A 23,584-nucleotide genomic window follows, 5' to 3' on the forward strand; every position below is an offset into this window, starting at 1 on the left:
TAGGGCTGGATATGTATGGAGGCTTACGCTGACCAGCTGTCCAAGCGTTGAGTCTGTCTCGCCCGGTCACCAGCTGCTGTCTTTTGGCCGAGTCTTCACTGCAAGCCCTAAAAGAAATTTGACTGGAATATTACGTTTCACGGTCGCTTTATTACGGTAAAGGCCTATTGTAAAAAAATGGATTGGTCTGTAATAATGAAACGCCTATTATGATTGGTCAATTAAACCCACACAACAAACCACTTACCCAGTTACTCTCATTTCGGTGTGGGTGAACTGCTCTTTACGAAGCGCCTGAAGAGGGCTCACAAAAGGTTTCCATTGGCAGTAGTTTGTATGGTTGTGTTAATTAAAAACGTAAATGTTGATGTAATGCAGATTGTTGTGAGAAAGTGGTATTCGCGTTTCGCAATATGAGCCCAGGAAACAGGACATTTGTATTGCGTTCTGTTCCGTTGCAGCTCTAATGCACTTATACAAATTCGATTTTTTTTTCGTGTGTATAAACATATTTCCCAATTTAATTAAAGCCCATTTTATGCATCATATATCCACAAAAAATATATACAATAATTGCTTGACCAAGAGGATATCGAAGAATAAATTACTCCCGTCATATGTGACAAATTCAGTCTTTTATTTAGAAAAGTATTTTGGCGTATGTTGAACTGGGGTTGAAAAGTACCCATAACCACAACACTATTTCCACAAAAAACAGTTTAAGTGTCTAAACAGGTTGCAGAGCCATGTTTTGCGCTGATCTGTGAATTTCATTGAGGAAACTTTTTTTTTTTTTTTTTTGTAAAACAGCCGCACAGCAATACAACCACCATCACAATAATCGGTGACAAATTACATTTCAGTTATACAACATTTGTTAATCAGTCATTTTAGTTTTATTATTTTTGTTCGTAAAATGCATTTTTAACATTAGGCAGAATAAAAAAGAAAATCCACAGTTTTTCAGTATTGCCTATGGTTCCACTGAAATTGACTACAATTATTTTATGATGTTTATTTTGGTTAGTTTGCGTCATAATTTTGTGCAAATAAACCACGCCATTTCTTAGGGGAAAAGCGAGTTCATATCAGAAAACAGTCACGAGGTTCATGGGGGGGATGGAACCTCAACAAATAATTTTCTGATAACTTCTTTCGCACGTTAAAGTTTAATAAATAGTTAGCATTCGCCTTTTGGTCAGAGTCATTTGGAAAGTCTATTATTGCGCGTTTCTATTTTCAGTTACACGGGTAGCTATTGTCCAAGCGCAACCCTTCTGTCGTTCCTGAGGTTGGAGCTGCTGTCAGGTTGGAGCAGTTCATCGCGACGTGTGTCTCGGTATCACTCCAGAGAGAGACGCTGGATCTCCGGCGCCCTGAAGACCGTGCAGGAGGATCCTCGGGACCAGAGGCCGCTGAACCGGTGGTGGAGGCACGGACGGCCCTCTGTAGAGGTACAACCCTGGTCCCGGGTCGAGGTTAGAGACCAAACTTTGTGGGTAGAAATAGGGTGATGGGAACATCCTCTGTAGAGCTGAGTAATTCCCTGCTTCCGCGAGCAGCTCCAGCCCAACTGCTGTCTGCCGTTTCCACTTCGTTCTGTTTGAAACAAACAAACATAGGCCTCATTGATTTACATTATTATAGTGTTCGTGTTTTCTTAAAATATTCTCACTAAATTCTTGGGGAGAAAATTAATTGTTCTCGTAGTTTAGCACAATAATAATAATAAAATATTTTCTGGAAAAACATGTAAGCCAGATCAAAGTGTGGAGTAGCCTAACTAACATGCAGGAAGCCATTTTGTCATGTGACACTAAAACCATAAAACGAAGACATAAAACAAAGCCTTTAGGTGCCTGTATTTTAGGTCTTTACTTTTTTACATTAATTGACATTATGAAAACGAACGTTTGTTTAGGTCATGCAAAGTAGGCTACCATAAGAAAAGTTGGTGATTTGAAAATGTTTAAAAATTAAAGTGCAGGAATATATTTAATAGGCATCTCTAGTAGCCATAAGTTGCTACTAAAGCAATAGTAGCCCAATATAAAATGTCGGTAACACTTTATTTCACAGTGTTCTTGTTACACATTACATGGAGCCTAGTTAGCCTACTGTAGTAATAACTAGCCTATAAATTATGCATAATTACATGCAACTAACCCTAAATCAAACCCTAACCTTAGCAAGTAGCATGTAGCTAGTTAAATATTAATACTAAAAAATTGTTGGTTTAACTTAAAAAAGTGACCTGGTTGCCTAAAAATTTTGAGTCCATTGAAATTAAAAATTTGAGTTAATACAACAAAGGAGATTGATTTAATAAATAGAAACTCAAAATATGATGTTCGGCCTATCCGAACCACATTAATTATATAAGTTGATTTAACAAAAGATAAAAAGTCGTGATAACAAATCATGAAAATATTTTTTTACAGTGACGGACACCTTAAAATAAAGTGTAACCAAATGTCTTAAACCAACATTATTAAAAAAATATTACAAATAGGCTATTTACTTGGCCTAGCCTATTCCAACATCGCCGTGTTCTGAATGTTAATTGGTAAACTGTGAACAAGTATTTGCCGATTCATGGAAAGTTTTGTTCGTCGAGGATGAATCCGTGTAATATCCTGTTGAACACTCATCCGTCAAATTGTCACTCAGCAAAGAGCCATTTCAGATAAATAATTCATAATTTTGGCAATTGTTTAATTACTACTCGGAAGTTAAATTATTGATACACGATGCAGTAATTTATTATTTATAACTAAATGTGTTGGACTCATGGTGTGCGAGGTTGTAGTTGTGCACAACTTTTTCCCCGTTGTGGTTTAATTTGACAGCATGACAGCAACCGCAACAAACAATTATTTTACAGTATAATATTGATATAAATAATATTTCAAAAATATAAAACCTTTCGTGTTTTTTTTATATAAAACTTTTAGGCCAATATTTATAGCCTACCTTTTAAAATGTTTCAGTCCACATTATGACTCAGCTTCTTTAATAAGCTACTTCTGTATCATTGACTGTAAAAAATAAAATAGGCTATGATGTTTCACAAGATGTTTGTATTCACCTGCGGTTCTGGTACCATGTTTTGACCTGTGTGTCAGTGAGGTTGAGAGATGCTGCCAGCTCCATCCTGTCCTGCACGCTCAGATACTTCTGACGCTCGAAGCTGCGCTCGAGCTGCGCCAGCTGGTGATCAGTGAACGCAGTGCGGGCTTTACGAGGCTTCTTCAGCCTGGAGCTGGGGCTGTCTCTACTGCTGGAGATTTCGCGATCAGCCTCGTCTTTCACTGAAAACAAATAAACCATCAACATTTGCCATTTTGACAGAAACACTTTTTTTGTTTGGTTTACTGCCTTAATTTCCCCCATTTCTTCAATTCCACATGTTTAATTATTTTAAATGTATATGGTTTAGACAGACGTTTCAACAGCACTAAAACTTTTTTTGTTTTTGATCAAATTAGGCCTATATTGTTGTAATGTTGCATTAAAATAATTTAAAACGCAGCTTAATCGAGCTGCAATGAGAACTTGAGACTCTCTAAAATGCGGATTGATAGCCTATCATGAGACGCTTTAGGATACACATTTTATCATCAGATGGCCAAATCCAAAATTATTTAATGAAACACATTTATTGCTAATCAGAGCACACAGACCCTCTCGGTTGTATCTGTATCACCAGGGAAATTTAGTTTGGTTTTGAAACCATTAGAAATTTTGACTAAAGTGACCTCCAAAACATAGATTATTTCTCATTTAAATACCTTACCTTGACAATTAATTACATTGAACTGCGTTAGAGAAACAAAAACGAAAGTATGATCATAAAAATCTAAATTTGATATATTTTTCTTTACGGGTGTAAGCAATGCTGCCTATTTATTCGTACTTATTTCGTGATCTCTTAGAAAAACCTCTTTCTTATTTTAGATCTTGATTTTAAACATAATCATTTAGCTAGGCTATATATATATGACTTATGTTTTACCTGATTTCTTAGAAATGTAAAAGCGCACAATTAATTTGAACAGAATTAGAATATAAAATGTTAAAACAAAAATGTAATTGTTTCTATTAGAAATCTTTTGAGTATATATTTAGCTTCAATATTTCTTTGCAAGATGTGTTTATAAAAAAAAAAAAAACAAGCTTAGAGTGTCTCACCCCTGTATTCACTGTCCGAGGACGAATTGCTGTGAAGTTTGTCCATACAGTCTTCAGCATCTTGTGCTAACTGTCCAGTGCTGGAATAAGGAGCACAGGCTGCCAGAGGTTTGCAGTCCGCTAATATGTCTCTGATCAAGAACGAGGACGTGACTGTTCTCGGTTGCTGGGATATTTGTAAAGGAGAGTCCAGTCCGAGGGCGCGAGCGTGTCTTTGCACTGCGTCCTCTACTGAGGTCCGTCTCGGGGAGGGAGGCGACGAGCAGCCGCTGTCCAGGTCCGACCGCGGGCTCAACTCCGCTGGAGACCCGCAGTCCCCTTTGGACATACACGGACTACTAGGTCTGTGAGAAAGAATAGACTCGATCCCAAAGCTCGACCCGTTTGATACCTCCATTGCGAGTCTAATTAATATCAAATGTGCATTTGTCCTTTCAGACACTTGTTTTGGTGATGCAGCTGAGAAAAATTGCAGATTCAAAACGGTAAAATCAGATCATAATTCTGGAAAAAAAGACTTCCAAACTCCTTTTGATACTGTCCCAGAAAAAAAGGTCCAATGTTAATGAGTGATTTTTTACCAGATCCTCCTTCTGTCTTTGATTGCAGCTCAGTTTTGTTGAAATTGCTCTCGTACAGTCCCTCAAAAGCGAATCCGTGAAGTGCACAGGTCAGTTTCAGCACCAAGGACAGGTACAACTACTCACCCGCACATAAGAGCACGGTAAGCACTTGTTATAACTATTCATTAGCTTGAAAACTTATCTGGCTTTCTTGAGGCACAACTACAACCATAACCCCCTAATGCTCTGACCTAAACCCGATGCTGATGTGTAATGTTCCAGTCCAGGTCTGCGAGGACTAAACCTGTGTAACAGAGTATAAACACTGGCAGTGATCTCCACGACCTGAAAATGACACCCTCAAGGAAACAGCCAATACCGGAGGAGGAACACGCTTTTAAAGGTGTCCATTCCGCGTTTGTCCTGAGCGCCACGTCGTTATTGGTTAAAGGGTGGGGGGGGTGATGATCACGTACGTGTTGCGGGAGGGGGAGAAACATAGTCAACCCTCCCTTTTTTTTTGTCCTAAATAAATCGCAGACACGCAATACGTGACGTGGATCCAGCACAAGATGCTGTATTTTACATTTAGCACTTTTCCACTGTTTCTTCTCCCTTTTTTTCTTCTTCAGAACAACATTTAAACCTTTTTTTTTTTTAAACATGTACAGACCCAGAGACCCCCATCCGAACCCTCAGATATCACAGGTCCCAATATAAAAAAGATCTAGATCCATTAGGTTTATTAAATATTCAAATAATGTGTGTGTGTTTGTTTTGCCAAAACTATACATACACATACATACATGCATACATACATACTAAACAACAGGAGAACAAATTTTGTCAATTTTATTATTGGGAGATTATTACTTCAAGAAGAATCCTTATAAACAGAGGCTGAGATGTAATAATCTTAGCTCTTTTAATCCACTGTGTAAGTGCCTTGACCCAGAATCCCTCTCCTGCTTGCAGACTCTGAGTAATGGGCATTCATGGCTTTCTTCCGGGCTTCAGGATCTCGAAAGGTGTCCAGAGCTGGTCCCACCTACAGAATACAAAACAGAATTTCACACTGATATTCAGTGGACTGCTGTCTGGGTAAAAACACAAGTGTGCGTTATATCATAAATGTTATTCTATATATATATATATATATATATATATATATACACACACACACACACATTTATTTTATTTATTGCAAAAGATAATGCAATATCATCTGATCTGATAAATTGTCCTAGAGATTTAGATTGATAGATCCTAGATTGAGGCCTATCGCAGTTCAACATTGAAAACAAAACAAATATGAATGACAGAGGAAAGTAACACGGATGGCACTACTGGAACATGGAAGACATTCTGTTTTGATACACAAAAGTGTAGTCAGAATAGTTGAACATTAAAAAACATAGCCCTGTAAAAAGCAGCAGAGACGCTTTGCCCACGTTTTACTTCTGTAGCATCTAAGCTGGTACGTAAAAATGTATACTGACAGCTATTAAATAATAGAACTTGTTGGCACAGCACATTTATGATTTGAACAATGGCTCAAAACTGCAGATATGTAAGCCAGGGGGTTTCAAATATGTATTTCATACATTTAAAATCTTCCAAACGCTAGTTCATGTTTATGGCACGATTCACAACAGCAAAAACGCACTGAAACTTTACCGGTGTGTCACATCATGTTTTAAATATATTTACTTGTTTATCTTTTCCCTTTTTCTACCCTAAAAAATCAGTTGCCTCCCACAAACACTTCTGACACCTCCAAACCTTTTTGAATTAAATAGGAGGAACACACGTCTCAGGAAAGGTGGAATGAAAGAGATGTAAGAGAAGGTGACAATACAAACAAACAAACAACAGGAATGAAGAAAATGAGTGTAGAATGAAGAAGAGAGTCAAGGATGCAAATGTCGAACCTGGCGCTATCAGGACAGCTACTTGACAGGCTGTAATGAGCAGAGGTAAATCTTTTATAAGGTTAACGCTCCTCTCTCTCTCCATCAGCTGTCATACAAGAGAGAATTTAGCGCAGGCGTGCAACCAAAATAACACTCTCCCTCCCTCATTAGAGCCGACTGAGGGTGGACGACAGGACAGGCAGCCACGGGAAATGTGTGTGTGTGTGTGGATGGGGAGGGGGTTGTAATTTGCAGAGGATATATTCAGACAGAGAGGAAAAACAGGATGGACGAGCAGTGCATGAAAAGAGTTAAAAAGGAAAACTAGCAGTATGAGATACCAATGTACAGTACGCGCATAATATGCATGTTTAGCCAAAAATGACATGGTAGCCAGCCATTGGATCCTAAAATAAAATATTTCTTTTAGTTTGCTAAAATTGCTTTCAACTTCTCAAAGCTTTTAAATTTAGCTTTTAACAACAGTTACTTCTCTGTGCTATGATGAAAGAACATTTTAGTGGTTTTAAATACAGTATAAATTTGATTTTATTCTCAACCAATAATATTTGTTATAAAATATTTTAAGTTTTTTAGAATAACATGATTCATTTATCCAGCAAAACTCTGTTGTGAATATATATCTTTATTTCCACGCATTAACGACATCAATAACAAATCTCACAAACGTAAAGAAAATTACTTCACCGGTTTCCAGTTAATTTAAACTAAATGACTCATTAAAAAAAAGAGTAATTCTTTCCATGAATTGCATACGAAGGCCTTGCGCTGTGTTCGTTGTTTTATCTAGAGGAAACTTCATATAGACAAAACACAAAGCTTTATCGGCTGGGTTTAAAATAATTTTACAAAAATACTAAATTATGATTTTTGTTGCATTTATTGCAACTACTTTAATCGTGTTCTGGAGCCCTGTGTAAATAAATACTGTGGCTAGTGCATTATATGTACTGTGGTGTTCTGTCAGTGCTTGTAAAGGTGTGTTAGGATGTGTGTAAGGGCCATCATTAGCTCAGCGGGAGTCTGATTCCTTCATAATTGGAAGCATTGGGGATTGTCAATGGAGAATTTGTATGTACCGCTGACAGGTAGAGCTGTCAGGTTGGTGGTGTGCTTGTCAACGCAAAAGACCAATAAAAACAAAGCACTTTTGATTTACTAGGTGCTTTTGCGTTAAGGCTAGCAGAGGGACCAAAACTGAAGGGGGTTAGTGTACATGTGAACATTTGTAAGGGCTTGAGGCAGATATTGTTACTTTTAGCATGGATTTTTCAGAAAGGATTTTTTCTTATACGACACACTGTCACAACACACACACACACACACTCAAACATGTTGGGTCTTCATGATTTATGGGGACTTTCCACAGACATAATGATTCTTATACTGTACAAAATGTATATTCTTTACCCTACCCCTCACAGAAAACTTTCTGCATTTTTACATTTTCAAAAAACATCACTTAGTATTTATAAGCTGTTTTCCTCATGGGGACCAAAACATTTCCCAACATGGATTTTGGATATTGCCATCTGTGTGGGGACATTTTGTCCCCATAAGGTAGGGTTTACCAGGACCACACACACACACACACACAGTACACTTATCCTGGTTATCCTTTCAGTGTGAGTCAACTAAACCACTGAATGAAAAAATACAACAAATAATGCATATAGTTTTGAAAAGTTGTCACAGATATGATTTTACAGAGTGTTAAGTTTTCACCTGCTGGAAACGAGGTAGTTTCCACGTGGATGGGGCCTCAGGCAAGGGCCGACTCTTGCGGAGCAGGCTGGTTCGTGTGTGCTGTATACGTCCAAGGTGAGCCTGTGAAGAAAAGGGGCAGCTTCTGTAGATGCTTACAGCTTAATCACTTTTCTCTTTGCAGCAAAGGTTAATATTAAAGTGATTTTGTGAGATCCTCCACAGACCTTCTTATGCTGATGGGCCTGTAGGGCTCTGTCCTTGGCCTGCTGCTCTTCCAGCCATCTCTGAGCGTACTTATTCTCCATGAGCTCAGAGATTGGGGTAGATGGCCTGAAATGGAACAAAACAGTTTTCTCAGGTTGCCCATATCTGAATTTGCAGAATTCTGAGGAACTGATTTATACTTGTTTTTGTACTTAAAAGCATAATCAAATTATTAGACAATATATTTAAAGGGATAGTTCGCATAAAAATGAAAATTCTGTCATCATTTACTCAACCTCATGTTGTTCTAGGTCTGTATGACTTTTCTTTTTCTGTAGAACATAAAAGAAGATATTTTGAGAAATGTTTCAGTATATATATTTTTCTTCTTGTCCATACAGTGGAAGTAAATGGTAACCAAAACTGTTTGGCTACTAACATTCTTTAAATGTCTTCTGTGTTCTGCAGAAAAAAAGAAAGTCATACAGATTTGGAAGGAAATGATGACAGAAAATTTCATTTTTTAGATAACAATCCCTTTAATATATAATATATTTACTTAAGATAATTTAGATGCAGATGTTGCATATGGCAGATGTCATATTTAGTAAGACAAGTCTTATTTTTGAGTCCTTTTCGAACGCCATAACAGACAACTCCAGTACTGCAGTACAGTTCCATTCACACAGAATGAGCCCACCGAAAAGGTGTTTGTGAGCCCTGAAAAGGTATGTGTGTGAGTTCAGTTGTAGAATGCGGTTGTCACTCTCGTAAATAAACATAACTATATTAAGCCCTCAAAAATAGGACTTAAAACTATACATGGTGTGAACATGGCCTCTATATAATAATAATGTGCACTATGTTAGTAAGCCTGTGATTTACAAGACTCATAATCTCCAGTAATATGTATACCATGCTGTTCGTGTTAATTCTTCATAAAAAAAAAATGGATGTAAGTTCTATCTGAGCCTTGTGATCATTGGCTCAACATCCTAATGATTTTAAATCGACTGCTACGAGAGCTTCCCAATCCAATTATTCTAACACTAGGTGGAGTTCCGGACACTTTCCTTTCACTGGCATTTGATACTGGATTGCCAGGTGTAAAGTTGAGAAAAAAGCAACATTCTTATTTCTCGAGGAGACATCTCTAGATGTAGTAGTGTTGCTCTGATATGTAAGTGTGTGCTGTATTTCATGTGTGTGTGTGTGTGTATTGGGATGGTGACATTTTGTGCAAGGATCCTAGCACACCCTCATTAGGGCTGACCGTGGCATTGGCAAACAGCATTTGATGGATATAGTGCAGGGCCAAACAAGTCCCTGTGGACCCCTGATCTTACCTCTCATTGCTCCAGACATCCTTCCCCCTGACTGGCTCTTGAAACACACTCTCACCCAACACTTCTCACACTGGATGTATCAACATCAAGTGTGTGTGTGCGCGAGTGTGAGTGAAAAAGAGAGTCTGGACACAAAGCTGTGTTTTCAGTTAAATAATTCAGCTCCATTTCAACAGTATCAAGGCCCAAGAGAAGGAGAACAAAAAAGAAAGCAGGTGGAAGGCAGAAGGAAGGAGTGAAGGGATCTTGTGGTGCTGCGGACCAATGTAATAATCATACCTCTGCTCTCAGCAGAGTGCTTGTGTCATACCTCAGTGGGCACAGAGCTCAAAGATGAGTACTCTCTTCTTTCCTTCTCCCTCTTTCTCTGTTTCTTACAGATATAGACATTTCTATACCTCTTTTACTCATCCAGTAAAACAAGACAGCCCAAATCACTTTCTAAACTGATCAACACTCACCCACGTCTTATTCCCACACAAAAATGACGTAAGAGAGGGTCCTGTTCTTACTCCTATTTTACAGATTTGCTCCCTCAGGAAAGTAAGAACGATATGAGAAGTGAGGGGGACACATTATAAGCCTTATCAGACTGGCTCATGAATATTAATTAAGAGACATAATATTCACCCAAGAGTCCTAAATGACTTGCTGGGTGATGGCCATATTAGGATTTATTTATTTATTTATTTACGCTAAGAAAAAAATATTGGTGTACGATTTACTTTGAAACCATTTTCAAAAAATAATGACAAAGATACGCCAAAAGTAACACTTTGAATTGAAGTCAACATGAAACTAAAGTTGTGATAGTCTTTACTTCCCTATTCTGATGTATATCTGAGTGAGATGGCTTCTCAAACAAGAAAAAATGTAGTACGAGACTTGATTGGTTGGTTGTGATTTGCTATTGCTGTGATCTCATGCGAGTGACAGGTTTTAAACACGTCATCAGAAGAGATGTCGCTGCAAGAGCGTAGGGAAGTTATTTTGATTTAAGATTACGAGGGCACATGAATTAATGGTGAAAATAATAATAACACTGTGCACGGATACATTATTTATAATAAATACTGCAATATTCCATTTTTTTTTTTAAAGTGTCAATAAGTGTCATGTTTTATTTTTTGATATATTTAAGTAGAAAGACTGAAATAGTATTTTCTTGTAAAACATACGCCAATAATCTTGCTTCTTCAGACATTTATTAACATGGCTGGGCTACAATTTGCAGCTAAGCAAAACATCATTCTTAAAATATAATGATTATTTTCCAAATAATCTTCCACAAATTACAATAATTGTTAATGTAAGAAAATGTATTAATTATTAATAATAGACCATTAAAATATAATGGTTTATAATGCCTGCTATGCTCCTGAATGTATCCCAACTTGTATTGAAATTTTTTATAGACAAGGCTTTGTGGCTGACAATGAATTCTTACTGTTCGAAGCCAAGTGTTTTTGAATGTTCTGATTCACTGCCTATTTCTGACGCGAGGGTGTGTATATGTGGGTGGCAGATGTGAACAGACAGTGGGAAAGAGACAAAGACAGAAGACAGATGGAGGTGTCATTAAGACGTATATCAATAAATAGAGATGCTGTTAATGCGCTCTATTCATCTTTATAAAAAATGATTATTGAGATTTCAAATTACATAGTAACTAATAGGAATATTAGTATTAATATTTTCCTTTAAAATTGTTAAGGATTGTTTTTATTATGACTTCTTTCCGATTCTTCCAAGCACAGCTTTGGATTGATTAAGACTAGTGAATGAGGCTGAGACCATTATTACACTCACCTGTTAGAAATACCAAATGAAGCATCTTGTGGTATGCGAGGTGGGGCAGACCTGCGAAACCCTTCTCTGGTCAATGGCTGGCGCCGAATGTCATGGGTGGCACGGTACTGCTGCAGCTCTTTAGCAGTAACCAATCCTGACTTGACCCCTTCTCGATTAAGGCCAATAAAATCCCTCTCAGCCACCCTGTTTCTGGTAGACATAGTGTGAGTGTGCCAGTTGGAGATAGCTAAAAGAGAGAGAAATCATAGTAGGAAATCACGTAAGACTCCAATGATACATACAGTTCAGCACACACAATTCCTCTGAGGAGGATTGCACTACCAATTTTTATAATTACTATTTTTTGTCTTGTTTTTCCTTAATATCATCCTTAAATGTACATGAGGAGCGAAAATGCAGAAGATGCAAAGACTTGTTTTCAAAGGATGTATCTTGAATATTAAGCATAAATCAAATAATATTTTGTTAGATTTATGTGCAAAACAAGAACAACTGTTTTCCAACAGGGTTAGAAAAACGGAATTCGAGACATATTCTCTGAAAACTCTGAAAGTCTTTTATCTTTAACAAATACATTTATCTTGTTTTAACCTGTTAATTGTGTAACCTGTTAACTGTCACCCCCTTTTTGAGCATTTAGATCTGAACTTAAATGGTTGCAATTCATGAATGCTTTGGAATACAAAAACTTTTTAAAGAATACTCAGCAGATTATTGCAGATGTGAAAACACTTCACAGATGAAAGTGTAAAAAAGTTATATAAGTTTAGTTTATGTATTAAACTAAACATTTTTTTTTATTTTTACAGAATATATATTTTACAATTGTTTTTTAACTTTTAACAAATTTGAAGTTGATAACAAAAATGTAAGCCCACTGAAAGGTTTTAAAGTACCTTTTCCATAGTCATTTCAAAACAGTTTTCAAAGAATGAATTTTGAGTGCTCGAACAATACCTAATTTATGATGATTACTAAAATATGTGATAAGAGTCAGGCAACTGTCTTGCTACCGGGATAATGACAGTTAAAATGCTGGATATTTTCACTTAAAAACAAGACAAAATACTAAAGGAAAAATTGCCTTTTTCTTGCAGTGTGGCAACTGGGTTTATAGGTATAAATAAGTAATATTTTATTTTACCAAAGGACTTGTCCTGGGGCATGTTCAAGTTCAAAACGGTGCGCAACGTTTTGCTACGGTTTCCGGGTTGAACGTCATGTTTCCTGGAAACGGCGTGCACCGGTGTGCAACCAGGGTTTGAGATACGTTTTCTCTTGTTTGGTGGGTGTGTCAGAACTGCAGTCCAATCAGCAGCAACATGTATATAAAGCACGTGGTATTAAAGTGAACTCGCACAATGGGTTCAAGGAAAGTAATTTACAAATTTGTTTGATGCAGCTCCACTGTCTATGTGCAGCTCGGTATACACAACAACTGAGGATATTAGAAGACATGTTTGTCGAAAGTTTTATTGTAAAAAATATAGAATTTCAACATAATGATGTAGTTGTTTATATTTTTAGCTTCATTGCAAGTATAGAAATAAACAATGGTAATTAAGTGTTTTTCCTAAAAATGAGAAAGAAAATACAGGGTATTAAAACAGTATGAACTACAAATAAAGTCAGTATGTGAGGCTAAATAGATGTGTTTTAGTCTGAATTAGGTGTGTGCTTCCATTTCAGTTTCAGCAATCCCTTCACTCGATTGGGATGTTCTCCTTTGTTCTGGGCAGCAAGTGCAATTACTGTAACATCGGGCATATTTTGTAGTATTAAACACATATTTATACTGACTTCATCAGGCTCCGAAAATTCTTCACAAAGAACACAAAGAATGGCCTTCTCAGCTGCCATAGTTGCAACTCTTGCGTCATCAGAACAGTGTGTTCAATGCATCACCGTTTCTGTTTAAAAAACGTTGTGCAACGTTTTGTCGGGGCTGAACGCAGCCCTGCTGTCCTGCAGAGTTTAGCTCAAACCCTAATTAAATACACCTGAACCAGTTAATCAAGGTCTTCAGGATGACTACTATATAAGTAGAGTACACTATAAAATGTGAACAGTTGAATCAACTTAATTACAATTACTTCAATTGGTAACTGATTTTTTAATTTTTAATTTTTTAATTCAGTCATGAAACTCTTGTGAGTAGCTGATTGGTTCACTTAAAGCCGATTGGTCACCCAATCATTCTGTTTGTTCTATCTACGTAACCTATTTGTTCCTGACCTTAAATTGGATCAGTTCAGTGCAGCGCACCATGGACTTTCGCTAGCCCTAGGGGAGGTTAGGGGGTAACATAGGGGGGTTCTCTCTATGTTACCTAGCAGCAGCTTGAATTCAATTCACTGTTTTCATGTGCATTTTTAGATGTATCCTCACTTATCCAGCAGCAGACGTAGCAGATCTAGTCTGCAAGACCAAGCCTATGTAGGCTATGTTCCATGTTTATTAAGAAATGCTGGTTGAATTCATTCAGAGAGTTGTCATGATTGAAATATACTTCTACCTTCTTCGGAACACTTCAGTTAGAAATATTATCATTAATCAAACTATTAGACACAGTCATAGATAGATCAGCAAGAGAAAACACAAAACTGTTCAATGGCTTTGGTGACTTGGCAGCGCCTTCCTTTGGCACCAGGTAAATAACAGTAGGCATAGGCTCCAGCAGGGCTCTGATTGACATGTTCAAAACCAAGCAGAGATCAGTTCTGGGTGTTTTCTGAAATAATAGTTACATTAGGATTTGTGATGAGTAAGCTTAGATAAGCATGACAGGGTAACTTCATCATAGTTCATGGGACTGTATAAGGGCTTGACACTTGCAGTCACTGCCTGTCGTCCGTTGGAAGTGCATAATTAAAGTGTGAGACGGGAGCCAGTGCAGAAGCCAGCCACAGTTTAGTATGCTAACAGGAGCGCACTGACAGCACAGGCTAAGTGCCTGAGGGGACACTTACTCAAGAAAACGCACTGTGACATCATCCTGTGACAAGAGTTGATGGGGAACGGGTGTGGTGTCTCATAAACAAAGGGTTTTGAGTTAGTGTATATGTAGCTTCATAGTGATGATGTTTTCAATATACAGCCAATAGTGTTAAAGTTTTAAAGGCAAATATAGAACTACTCCAGTGGCAATTTTACAAAATTGTTTTGCAACTTACCCTCTGGCACTCCTCCATCCTGAACTGTGGTCACCGTCCCAAAAACAAAGTCAGGTCCTGGACAGGACAAACCTCTCAACTTGGCCTTTCCAAGAGCTGGCTATAGAGAACAATAAATACAACTATTTCATGAATAGTGTCCTAACATTTTTTTAAATGTTATGTATTAAAGGCACACATTTTAAAGGCATGTATTTTAATACATAAAATGTATTAAAGGCATCAGGAAAAGTTTCTTCCCCCAGGCCATCTACCTCATGAACAGTTAAAATGCCCCCAAGTTCTCCCCACTGTGCAATAATGATAAAAAAAACATGCATTACCCAACACACTATTTATACTTATATTTATTTGACATCCAACCACTTTCCTTATTCACATTCCCTCGCATAACTGTATCTATAGATATTTGTGTACATGTGTTATTTGTCTAGTTTGTATTTTCACCTATGTTATTTTTTAATCTGTCTTGATATATAGGCTATTACATTTTTTTCACTGTTCTGGAAGCTTCATCATGGCTAATTCCTTTTGTGTGTAAGCATGCTAAAATAAATAGGCAATGAATTCTCTGATTCTGATTCTAAATGTAAATTAAAATGAAATCATTTTTTAAAATACATTTAATTACATCTATTTTTGCCTCCATTTTATGTGTATATTTTCTGACAGAGAACAGTAGCTGTTTTTTGTTTTCAGAACAATGTTTTTCTGAACCTATAAACTGTCAATCAAACTGTCAATCAGCATCAATTACATCACCACAGTAAAAGTGCTGTTAAACCGAAGCATTTAACGGCACAAGACAATGCATGCATCACGATGTCAAAGTTTTATGGACCTCTAGAGTGGCAGCTGATTTCGTGATTGACAGGCAGTTTTTCGACCCATACCTTCAAATTCTAGCACACCAAAAGCATCTGATTGTGTCTATTAATAAAATCATAATTATGCACAAACTTATTACCATAAAACATGCCGCAAAAGAAGCCCAAATGACTGCGGTGTCTGGCAGCTCAGTAAAAACAAATTCCCATTGAACGTTGATGCGAGTGATCTTGATGGTTGATTTCTTCAGTCAGGTCTCAGTCTGAATCACTAGCACAATGTAGTCCAGTCAGTTCATGTAAAGTATGATTTATGTCTCCAGAGTCATAACTGTAAGATGATTGACAGCTAAAGAGTTGAAAAAGGCAACACTTATCCTGCCATGTGTGTGTTGGGGGGTTGGGTAGGGGGATTTACCCCCTATCATCATCTACTCAAAAAGATTCTCTCGTGGGGCAAAAGAAAAGCCCGGTATTTTTCTCTGAGCTCTGTTAAACAGCTCAAAGCCTAGTTTTAAGAGCAGCTTAGCTTCGAAAAGGTGGAAAATTGAGAATCAAACCACGGCAAAGGTGACAACCGGATGTATCAAAAGTGATCTGTGGAATATGGTGCCTGAGCTTTCCAGAAGCACGTATCTTTGATCTTTGATGGAACATGAGGGAGGTGTGCTCATGTGTCAGTCACAGAGTTACATTAATGTCGGCGGTTCTCCTCATGCTGCCGTATGCGATTTTTGGAAGGAGAAACGAATTAGCATGGTGAGTCTGTCATCATCTCTGGAGATCTCTGTGTGTTTGCTGTGTTCTAAAGACTTAATTCTTGTTTAAAAACCCCAATCCTTCATTCTGAGCTTTGAATAGTCTACATTGAAAAATGGATTTAAAAGATATTTGTCACTGGACCCCCACCAATCATGCTGGGCAAGTAAAGCCCTCCAGAAAGCGAACACAACTGCCAAACTCGGCTCTCTTTTTTGATGGCGAATCCCTAAGTACGACCAAATTGAGAGATCCTAAATCTTTTTGGGCCTTTTTAACTCACAGACACCCAACCTCTAGTTAACATATCAGCTGAAACGTATCAAACGTTTCTTAAAAGCGCCAATCTTTTGAGTAAGTGCCACCAGGCTTCTCGGCCAGCCCTTTAATCCCCTTCGCAATTTTAATCTGCAGATTGTTTTGAGGAGATCACTTAGAGATGCCTGAAGGAACGTGTTGACCGCTGGCGTAAAACGGCTAATCAGACCCCTCGAAACATTATTGGGCCTTTCATTCACAATAAAAGGGCTGAAAGAGAAGGGGACAACAGAAAAGGCAAGTCGGGCGAAGGATTATGTTAAGCAAAAGCTCCTTTTATATTGTCATTTACTGGTGATCTGTCTCTATATTGTGTTTTCATTAACCAGGCATGGACCTGCTGAATGAACCAGAGGCCGGCATGAGAATAGGGCGGCTTCAGGAGAGGCTACACGAGGGTCAGCGGGAGCAGATTATTCGCACAGGCTAAAAGAGACAGAGAACAGGGGGACATAATCATCTCTTACTAAGGAGACCCCTTCAGTCCATTCAGGCACCCGTGCTTTAATTTCACCGTCCTTTTGTGTCTCTCTTGCTCATGTGTGCTTTTAGGATTTCGCTTGAGCTGCTGAGATTAGCTTAGCGCTGACCCTGAGAGTCTATCACTGCACTGAACACTTGCACAAGTTGCTTTTTCTCAGATGTTGCCTCTCTTTTTTTCTCCTGAATCTCACCCAGACATCATTCCCGACAGCCTCGCTACTAGATTTACACACATTTCAGAGAGGAAGCTTCTGGATAAAACTGGTCTGCACCTCCTGTCCAAGACCTACTAGGTTCGCACTGTCCAAGTGAAACCAGTTTAATCTTCTCAGGCAGCGGCACGGAGAATTGTGAGCCAGGCCTGATCATCTCATCTCATCGGCGCTGACAGACAGCTTTGCCGTGAGTTCCTCTGTCAGACTTACAAATAAATGCGCCCATGATGATGATTAGAGGATAACGGCACTAATGCTCACCGAACAATCTCCCGCTCTTCCAGCTCGGTTCAGCGCCATCTGGTGCCTGATTACGGGACAGTGGGCACACTGGCTTAAAATTAATCTCTTCATCTCAACTAAGCTAAATTGAGGAAATTCATGGCAGAGAGAAAGTGAAAGTGGGAAAGCGCTAGAACGAATGTGTATCTTTGTTGCTGTGTGATCTGATACATTTCATGGGGAGAGAATTCAAATATAGTTGCTGTCATCAAGAAGGAAACATGGTCAAAATGTACTAGAAGGGAATCTGGGAAATGTCAAGATGTTTAAGTCAGCTAAAAATACATTTATTTATAAGGATTAGGTCAAAAATGCTGAGAGGAGAGGAAGTGGAATCATAACCCTAACTTTCTCATCAGATCACAGCTTTTCTCTTCTCTAGCTAAATCCGTCAACTCTAAATTAATATCAGCCCACTTCTAAAATCCCCAGAATGTCAATGTGCGCATATGTGCAACGCAAACATACACACACACATTCATCTCCTCTATAGTCTGGCTGGTTATTAAGATGCTAACTCTCTTTATGTGTGGCAAATCCTGAAGCTTTGGGTATAATTGATGAGGCATTTCCATAAAGAGGCCCAGCTAATTGGGAGCATGTGTCTGGGCAAGCTTGTGCTACCCTTTTCCAATACAGATGAGTGTTATCCTACCTCTTTAGATGTATGTATGCTTAAGTATGGACGTGTGGGTGTGTTTAATGAAAAATGGATCACAAACTGTGTTTAAACCATGTGAATAAGCAATACAGTAATTAGACATGTCCAAGAATTCAAGCTGTCCTCAACCTCGACTAAAATTGTACATAGACAATTAAACATATGCAACTGGGTCAGTAACATCATTTTTTTTAAAGTATGAAGTCAGTAACATTTTGTTTTGAAGAAATTAATATTCAGCGAGGTCAAGTAAATTGATCAAAAAAGCAGTAAAGACATTTACAATGTTACAAAATTTCAAATAAATGCTATTCTTTAGAACTTTCTATTCATCAAAGAATCCTGAAAAAAATATTAAGCACCACAACTGTTTTCAACATTGATAATAATAATAATAAATGTTTCCTGAGCAGCAGATCAGTAGATTAGAATGATTTCTGATTTTGAAGGATCATGTGACACCGAAGATTGGAGTAATGGCTGCTGAAAATTGATTCATTACATTTAATCTCTTTTAAAAATGGCATAAAAGTTTTTTAAACCCATTTGAAACCAACATGATGACATTACTAAGGCCCTTTCACACCAAGAACAAAAAAGATAAATATATCAATAACTATATAAGCTATATATTGGTTCTGTTTATTCTAAGCGCGCACTGCAGTTATGTTGTCTGCTGCTTGAAATGCTCAAGCTCTTAAAGCAGGATGGATTCTGATTGGCTGTCAATGCTTTTATCGTTCAACAGAGGAAGAATCGTTCTGAAACTGATTCCAAGGATATCGTTTCTCTGCTATTATCGTTATAGTTGTGGTGTGGGCTGCTATTCTTTATATTTAGAACGATTTTTAATCGTTCATCGTTATAGACATCATCCTTGTAAATGTGCCTTAAGAACTTGGATTTTTCCTTATTTGTCTTTGACAGCTGTTAGTACATATAGATAACATAAACACTACAACTGAACATGGACAAGAATGATATATGCATTTTCATTCTCTTAATCCATAAATGAATGCATACAGACCCTGTTTTGACAGACTACATATGCCAAAGGTCACTTTACATATCTCATTTACATTTATCTAATATGCAAGCACTTTACAGTTATGTATTGGGTTCATGGTTATGTATCTGTCTCTCTGTGCTTGTGTCTACAGTGGTCCCAGCTGGATCACATTAATAATAAGGGCCTGTGTTGCAACCGTGAGGGCTTATGAGGCACTGTATTCGTAGGCCTAACTGTAGATGCCTATGAACAGCTGAGGTGAGTGAAGGTCAAGGTCCGGGCCAGTTCCTTTGCAATTCAAATAAATTCCAGAGGCCAATTAAAGTCAGTAGGCAACTGTATACAATTTTTAGCTTCTTTTGCCAAATCTCACACTCTGATAATGCTTTTTAAAGCACCCTGAGCCTTATTTTTTTTATTTTAAATGCCAAAGTTTAATTCTGGCAAAAACAGCTTTAGACCAGACCACATATACATAATATATTTGCGCTGCAGGCAAATAGCAGCTACAGTACAGAATTGCTTAAGAATGAACCGCAGATTGCCGTGTCTAACATTAGCTACATAGGCTGAATGAAGTGAATGGTAATGAGTGGGAAGAAGGGACTGTGAATAGGGCCCAGCCAGCCTGCTGCACAGCAGGTCTCTCTCAGACACCAGAGAACAACAAAAGCCCCAAATCTGCTCCCCTGATCTCTAATTTACTGGTCATCAGGGAATACAGGCATGAAAACAGGATTTATTGGCCATGCCTCATCAAAAAGGAATTAACAAGAGGAGAGGAGAGGCCTTTTTTGTACTTTTCTCACCATCAACTTTTTGGTCACAAACACAGAAAATGGGTTTCTGGGTGCTCGGTTCTATAGAAACTCTTGAAAATAAAAGTTCCAAAAGGTTTTAGCAGTGATGTCATAAGAATGATTTTGGGTTACCCAAAGAACCTTTAAGTGAATAGTTCTTAAACAAACCTTTTTTTGTGTGTGTGTGTGCGTGCGTGCGTGCGTGCGTGCGTGCGTGCGTGCGTGCGTGCGTGCGTGCGTGCGTGCGTGCGTGTGTGTGTGAAGAACATTTTAATAATCTGAATAACCGTTTTCCACTTTTCCAAGGTTTCTATGGATGTTCATGGAACCATCGATGCCAATACAGAACCTTTATTTTTAAGAGTGTAGATGCAGACTAATTCATCTCCTTTTCACTTTGAGGCCCATTAGCACATTACTACGATATATGTCCCTTTACCCCACGGGACAGCCATACATCAGCCCTGCATAAGCAGAGAAAACTCCAGCGATGATGAACTGCTGTGCAGGCCGACAAGAGATGCTCTCAGCACAAGGGACTTGCTGCAGTTGGCCTATTTCTTAATGAATATGAGCCTTTCACGGGTCTCCCGTTACATAGCAAGCAAGCAAAGACGGCCTCCGCTGATTGAAGGAGGATGAGGGTGAACGTTCCAACCTACAGCTCTCAAAACTAGATGCACGAGAGGGAAGAAATAGAGCAACATCAGGCAACGCCACAAGAACAAAAGCTTAAATCCTCACAGATGACTCTGTCATTGTTCCAGCACATTGCCAAAACCTGTAGCTATGACTGCTCACAATGAAAAAGAATGAGAAATCCTTGATCTCGTGGGACTATGGGAACATGCACGCAGTTCATTATCATAGTCATTTAAATACAGTAATCCTATTTTCTGCATCAGTCAAAAGGGGCATATCAAATAACCCTAGAGAACATTAGAAAGAAAGGAGGGGTGAGAGCAAGCAAAGGTCTAACGGAGGCCTCTTATCCCAGCAGGGATGGACAGGATGATTGGATGAGTGTGAAAAGAGAGAAAGGCCATGGGAGCGAGGGGAAAGGAGAAACATTGAGGATTGTGCAGGTTCATTTCATTCTCTCTTCTGCTTCAGTGGAAGACTTGATGAAGTTGAAATGAAGCAGAATTAGATGAAAGATACGCTGGAAGTACTTAGTTAAAGATTTGAGACTTGCGCTGAGTCTAACAAAGAGGGTTAACTAGAGGAGAAAGCAGAGAAAAGCACTATCTTGCATATTAACACCATTCCTAAAATCTCAGCACAGCACACTCTTAAAAATAAAGGTTCTGTGTTGGCATCTATGGTTCTTGGAAGAACCTTTAACATCCATGGAACATTTCCCTTGCACTAAAGGTTATTTGCAGTGGAAAAAAGGTTCAATGAAGTTAATTAATTAAAAGTTCTTCTATGGCATCACTGAGAAACCCCTTTTATGGAACAAAGTGACCTGAAATAAAGCAGACACCCGAAATGTGCAGTCCTGCTGGGGTTTTCCAGGAACATTTCGTTGAAACGCTGAACTAAATCACACAAGCATGACTGTCATGGTTAGATTTATCCTGAGACTAACTCTGCCACCTAGTGGTCATTTTAGTTATGGCGTTGTTGTTTTCTTGTGTTTGCAAACAATAAATGATGCCCCCCATTCATTTGTGGAACACATAAAGACTAATTATTTGTTTGGGAGACTATTAATTATTTATTAAATATATATGTTAGAAAAGAATAATTAATATATGGTGCTATGCAGAGAAATAAGTTTACAGAGTTAGTTCAATGTAGTCAAAATCAAATCCATCAACATCAGTCCTGAGACTCCTGACCTTAATTAATAGAGGACGATGCAGCATAGACTCTCTCACCACACCAATACGAGGACTTTCCATCTCGGATTCGTTGAATCCCTGGTAAAATAGAAATATTAGACAATTTCACTAAATGATGATTTGTCGGAAAATAATAATAAATTACTACAGTACAAATTGATTATATTATCGCAAAGTTATCAGCTATGACATATTTTGGCAAGCGTTAGGGTTATTATTTGAAAGAAGATCTCCAACCTGTTGGGCAAGATGACACCTTGAGAAACACGGTTCCCGGATGGTTTTGTGGATAAACAAACCTTGCTGAACCTTTTTGTCGTAATTGCAGTTCAAAAGCACTAAAATACATCAGTATGTTACATACAGCTTCAGCGATTTCGTAGGCCGTGAGGGAAACCTTCCTTTTAGTTGTCTTGCGTTGTCATGGAGATGGGACGCTTCTGGCAAGCACGAGTATGGCAGTGTTGTCATTGACGATAGTTGTTCATTTAAAAAAAAAAACACATAAATTATTTGTTTTTATAGTGATATATACTTGTTTTGAAAGTCGAAAACTCCATATAACCAAACATTCCAAGCTCATACTTAGCTATCGTACTTAGCTATCGCCTCCAGTACGATAGAGGGCAGCCTGCAAAGACTGAGACCACTCCAACATGTGAGAATAACCTGGGCTGTATCCGAAATCGCACTATTTGAAGGGACAGTCGTTTGTAGTGGTTTCCGAAACCATAGTGGGCGTAATCGAGTGCACTCATTCAACCCTACTACAATGCACAATATAACAAGTGTACAACCGTACGCTCAACAATAGATATGTATAAGTAGATGCCAGTGCCAATCCAAACACGTCGGCGCGCCCGCCATCTTGGAACAGTCAGTATGTCGTCACCCACAGTAAGAATCAATGATGCTACAACATTGCGCAGCTTCTGGTTGTGAATCTGACGAAATTTAAATTCCCGAAGGAAGACGTGTGATAAACTTTAACAGTTGAGAAAGTGTCGGTTTGTGTTTTATATGTATTAACGCAATATTACAGGTTTTATACTATGGTAACTTTTTTTAATGTGTCAGCTGACGCCTTCGATTAGCAAAATAATCTGCTGAGGTCTATTGCAGATACATGCATGCCTCTTATCTACGGTTGCAGACGCACAGTCAACTTGCTCTCCAATGTTCTCTTCAAGGACCGATCTTTGACCCTTCCAATATGGCGGACGGCTTAGACTGCCACTAATGAGGAATCTTTGTATATGTAGACTATATATCTATTATGTCGCACGCCGAATGAATTAGGCCTACCGTGTTTGACCAGAAGATGGCGCACGCAGCTGAATCATATCCATCCATTTTCCAACAGCATACAGGTATAAATTCCTTTTTAATTGATAGGCTAATTGAATTGTTTAGTTAAGGGTTATGCATAGTTTCCATGATCGAGTTCAGTATA

The 23,584-nt window shown here is 38.3% G+C and overlaps 2 protein-coding genes across 2 annotated transcripts; both read right to left on the reverse strand.

Moving 5' to 3' along the window:
• Positions 1-617: 617 nt before the first annotated feature.
• On the reverse strand, positions 618-5,047 carry barhl1a (BarH-like homeobox 1a). Its single transcript, XM_084115194.1, has 3 exons — positions 4,192-5,047; positions 3,089-3,311; positions 618-1,599 (listed from the first exon to the last, which is right to left on the reverse strand). Exons 1-3 carry the CDS (start codon positions 4,586-4,588, stop codon positions 1,320-1,322), a joined length of 900 nt encoding a protein of 299 aa, XP_083971320.1. The 5' UTR covers positions 4,589-5,047; the 3' UTR covers positions 618-1,319.
• A 523-nt stretch (positions 5,048-5,570) lies between these two features.
• On the reverse strand, positions 5,571-23,419 carry cfap77 (cilia and flagella associated protein 77). The gene is made up of 8 exons (XM_084115497.1): positions 22,717-23,419; positions 22,369-22,571; positions 22,129-22,209; positions 14,931-15,030; positions 11,755-11,983; positions 8,620-8,725; positions 8,414-8,515; positions 5,571-5,802 (listed from the first exon to the last, which is right to left on the reverse strand). Exons 3-8 carry the CDS (start codon positions 22,189-22,191, stop codon positions 5,680-5,682), a joined length of 723 nt encoding a protein of 240 aa, XP_083971623.1. The 5' UTR covers positions 22,192-22,209; positions 22,369-22,571; positions 22,717-23,419; the 3' UTR covers positions 5,571-5,679.
• Positions 23,420-23,584: the final 165 nt, after the last annotated feature.

Source organism: Abramis brama (genome assembly GCF_963993115.1).
Source record: "Abramis brama genome assembly, chromosome: 5".
Classification (NCBI taxonomy): Eukaryota; Metazoa; Chordata; class Actinopteri; order Cypriniformes; family Leuciscidae; genus Abramis; species Abramis brama.

Coding starts and splice junctions, on each gene's coding strand:
- barhl1a (XM_084115194.1), bottom strand. CDS start 4,588: ATGGAGGTATCAAACGGGTCGAGCTTTGGGATCGAGTCTATTCTTTCT. Junction 3,312..4,191: donor CTCGGACAGTGAATACAGGG/GTGAGACACTCT, acceptor ATTTGTTTTCAG/TGAAAGACGAGGCTGATCGC. Junction 1,600..3,088: donor ACATGGTACCAGAACCGCAG/GTGAATACAAAC, acceptor TGTTTCAAACAG/AACGAAGTGGAAACGGCAGA.
- cfap77 (XM_084115497.1), bottom strand. CDS start 22,191: ATGGAAAGTCCTCGTATTGGTGTGGTGAGAGAGTCTATGCTGCATCGT. Junction 11,984..14,930: donor GGATGGAGGAGTGCCAGAGG/GTAAGTTGCAAA, acceptor TCTCTCTTTTAG/CTATCTCCAACTGGCACACT. Junction 5,803..8,413: donor AACTACCTCGTTTCCAGCAG/GTGAAAACTTAA, acceptor TGTATTCTGTAG/GTGGGACCAGCTCTGGACAC.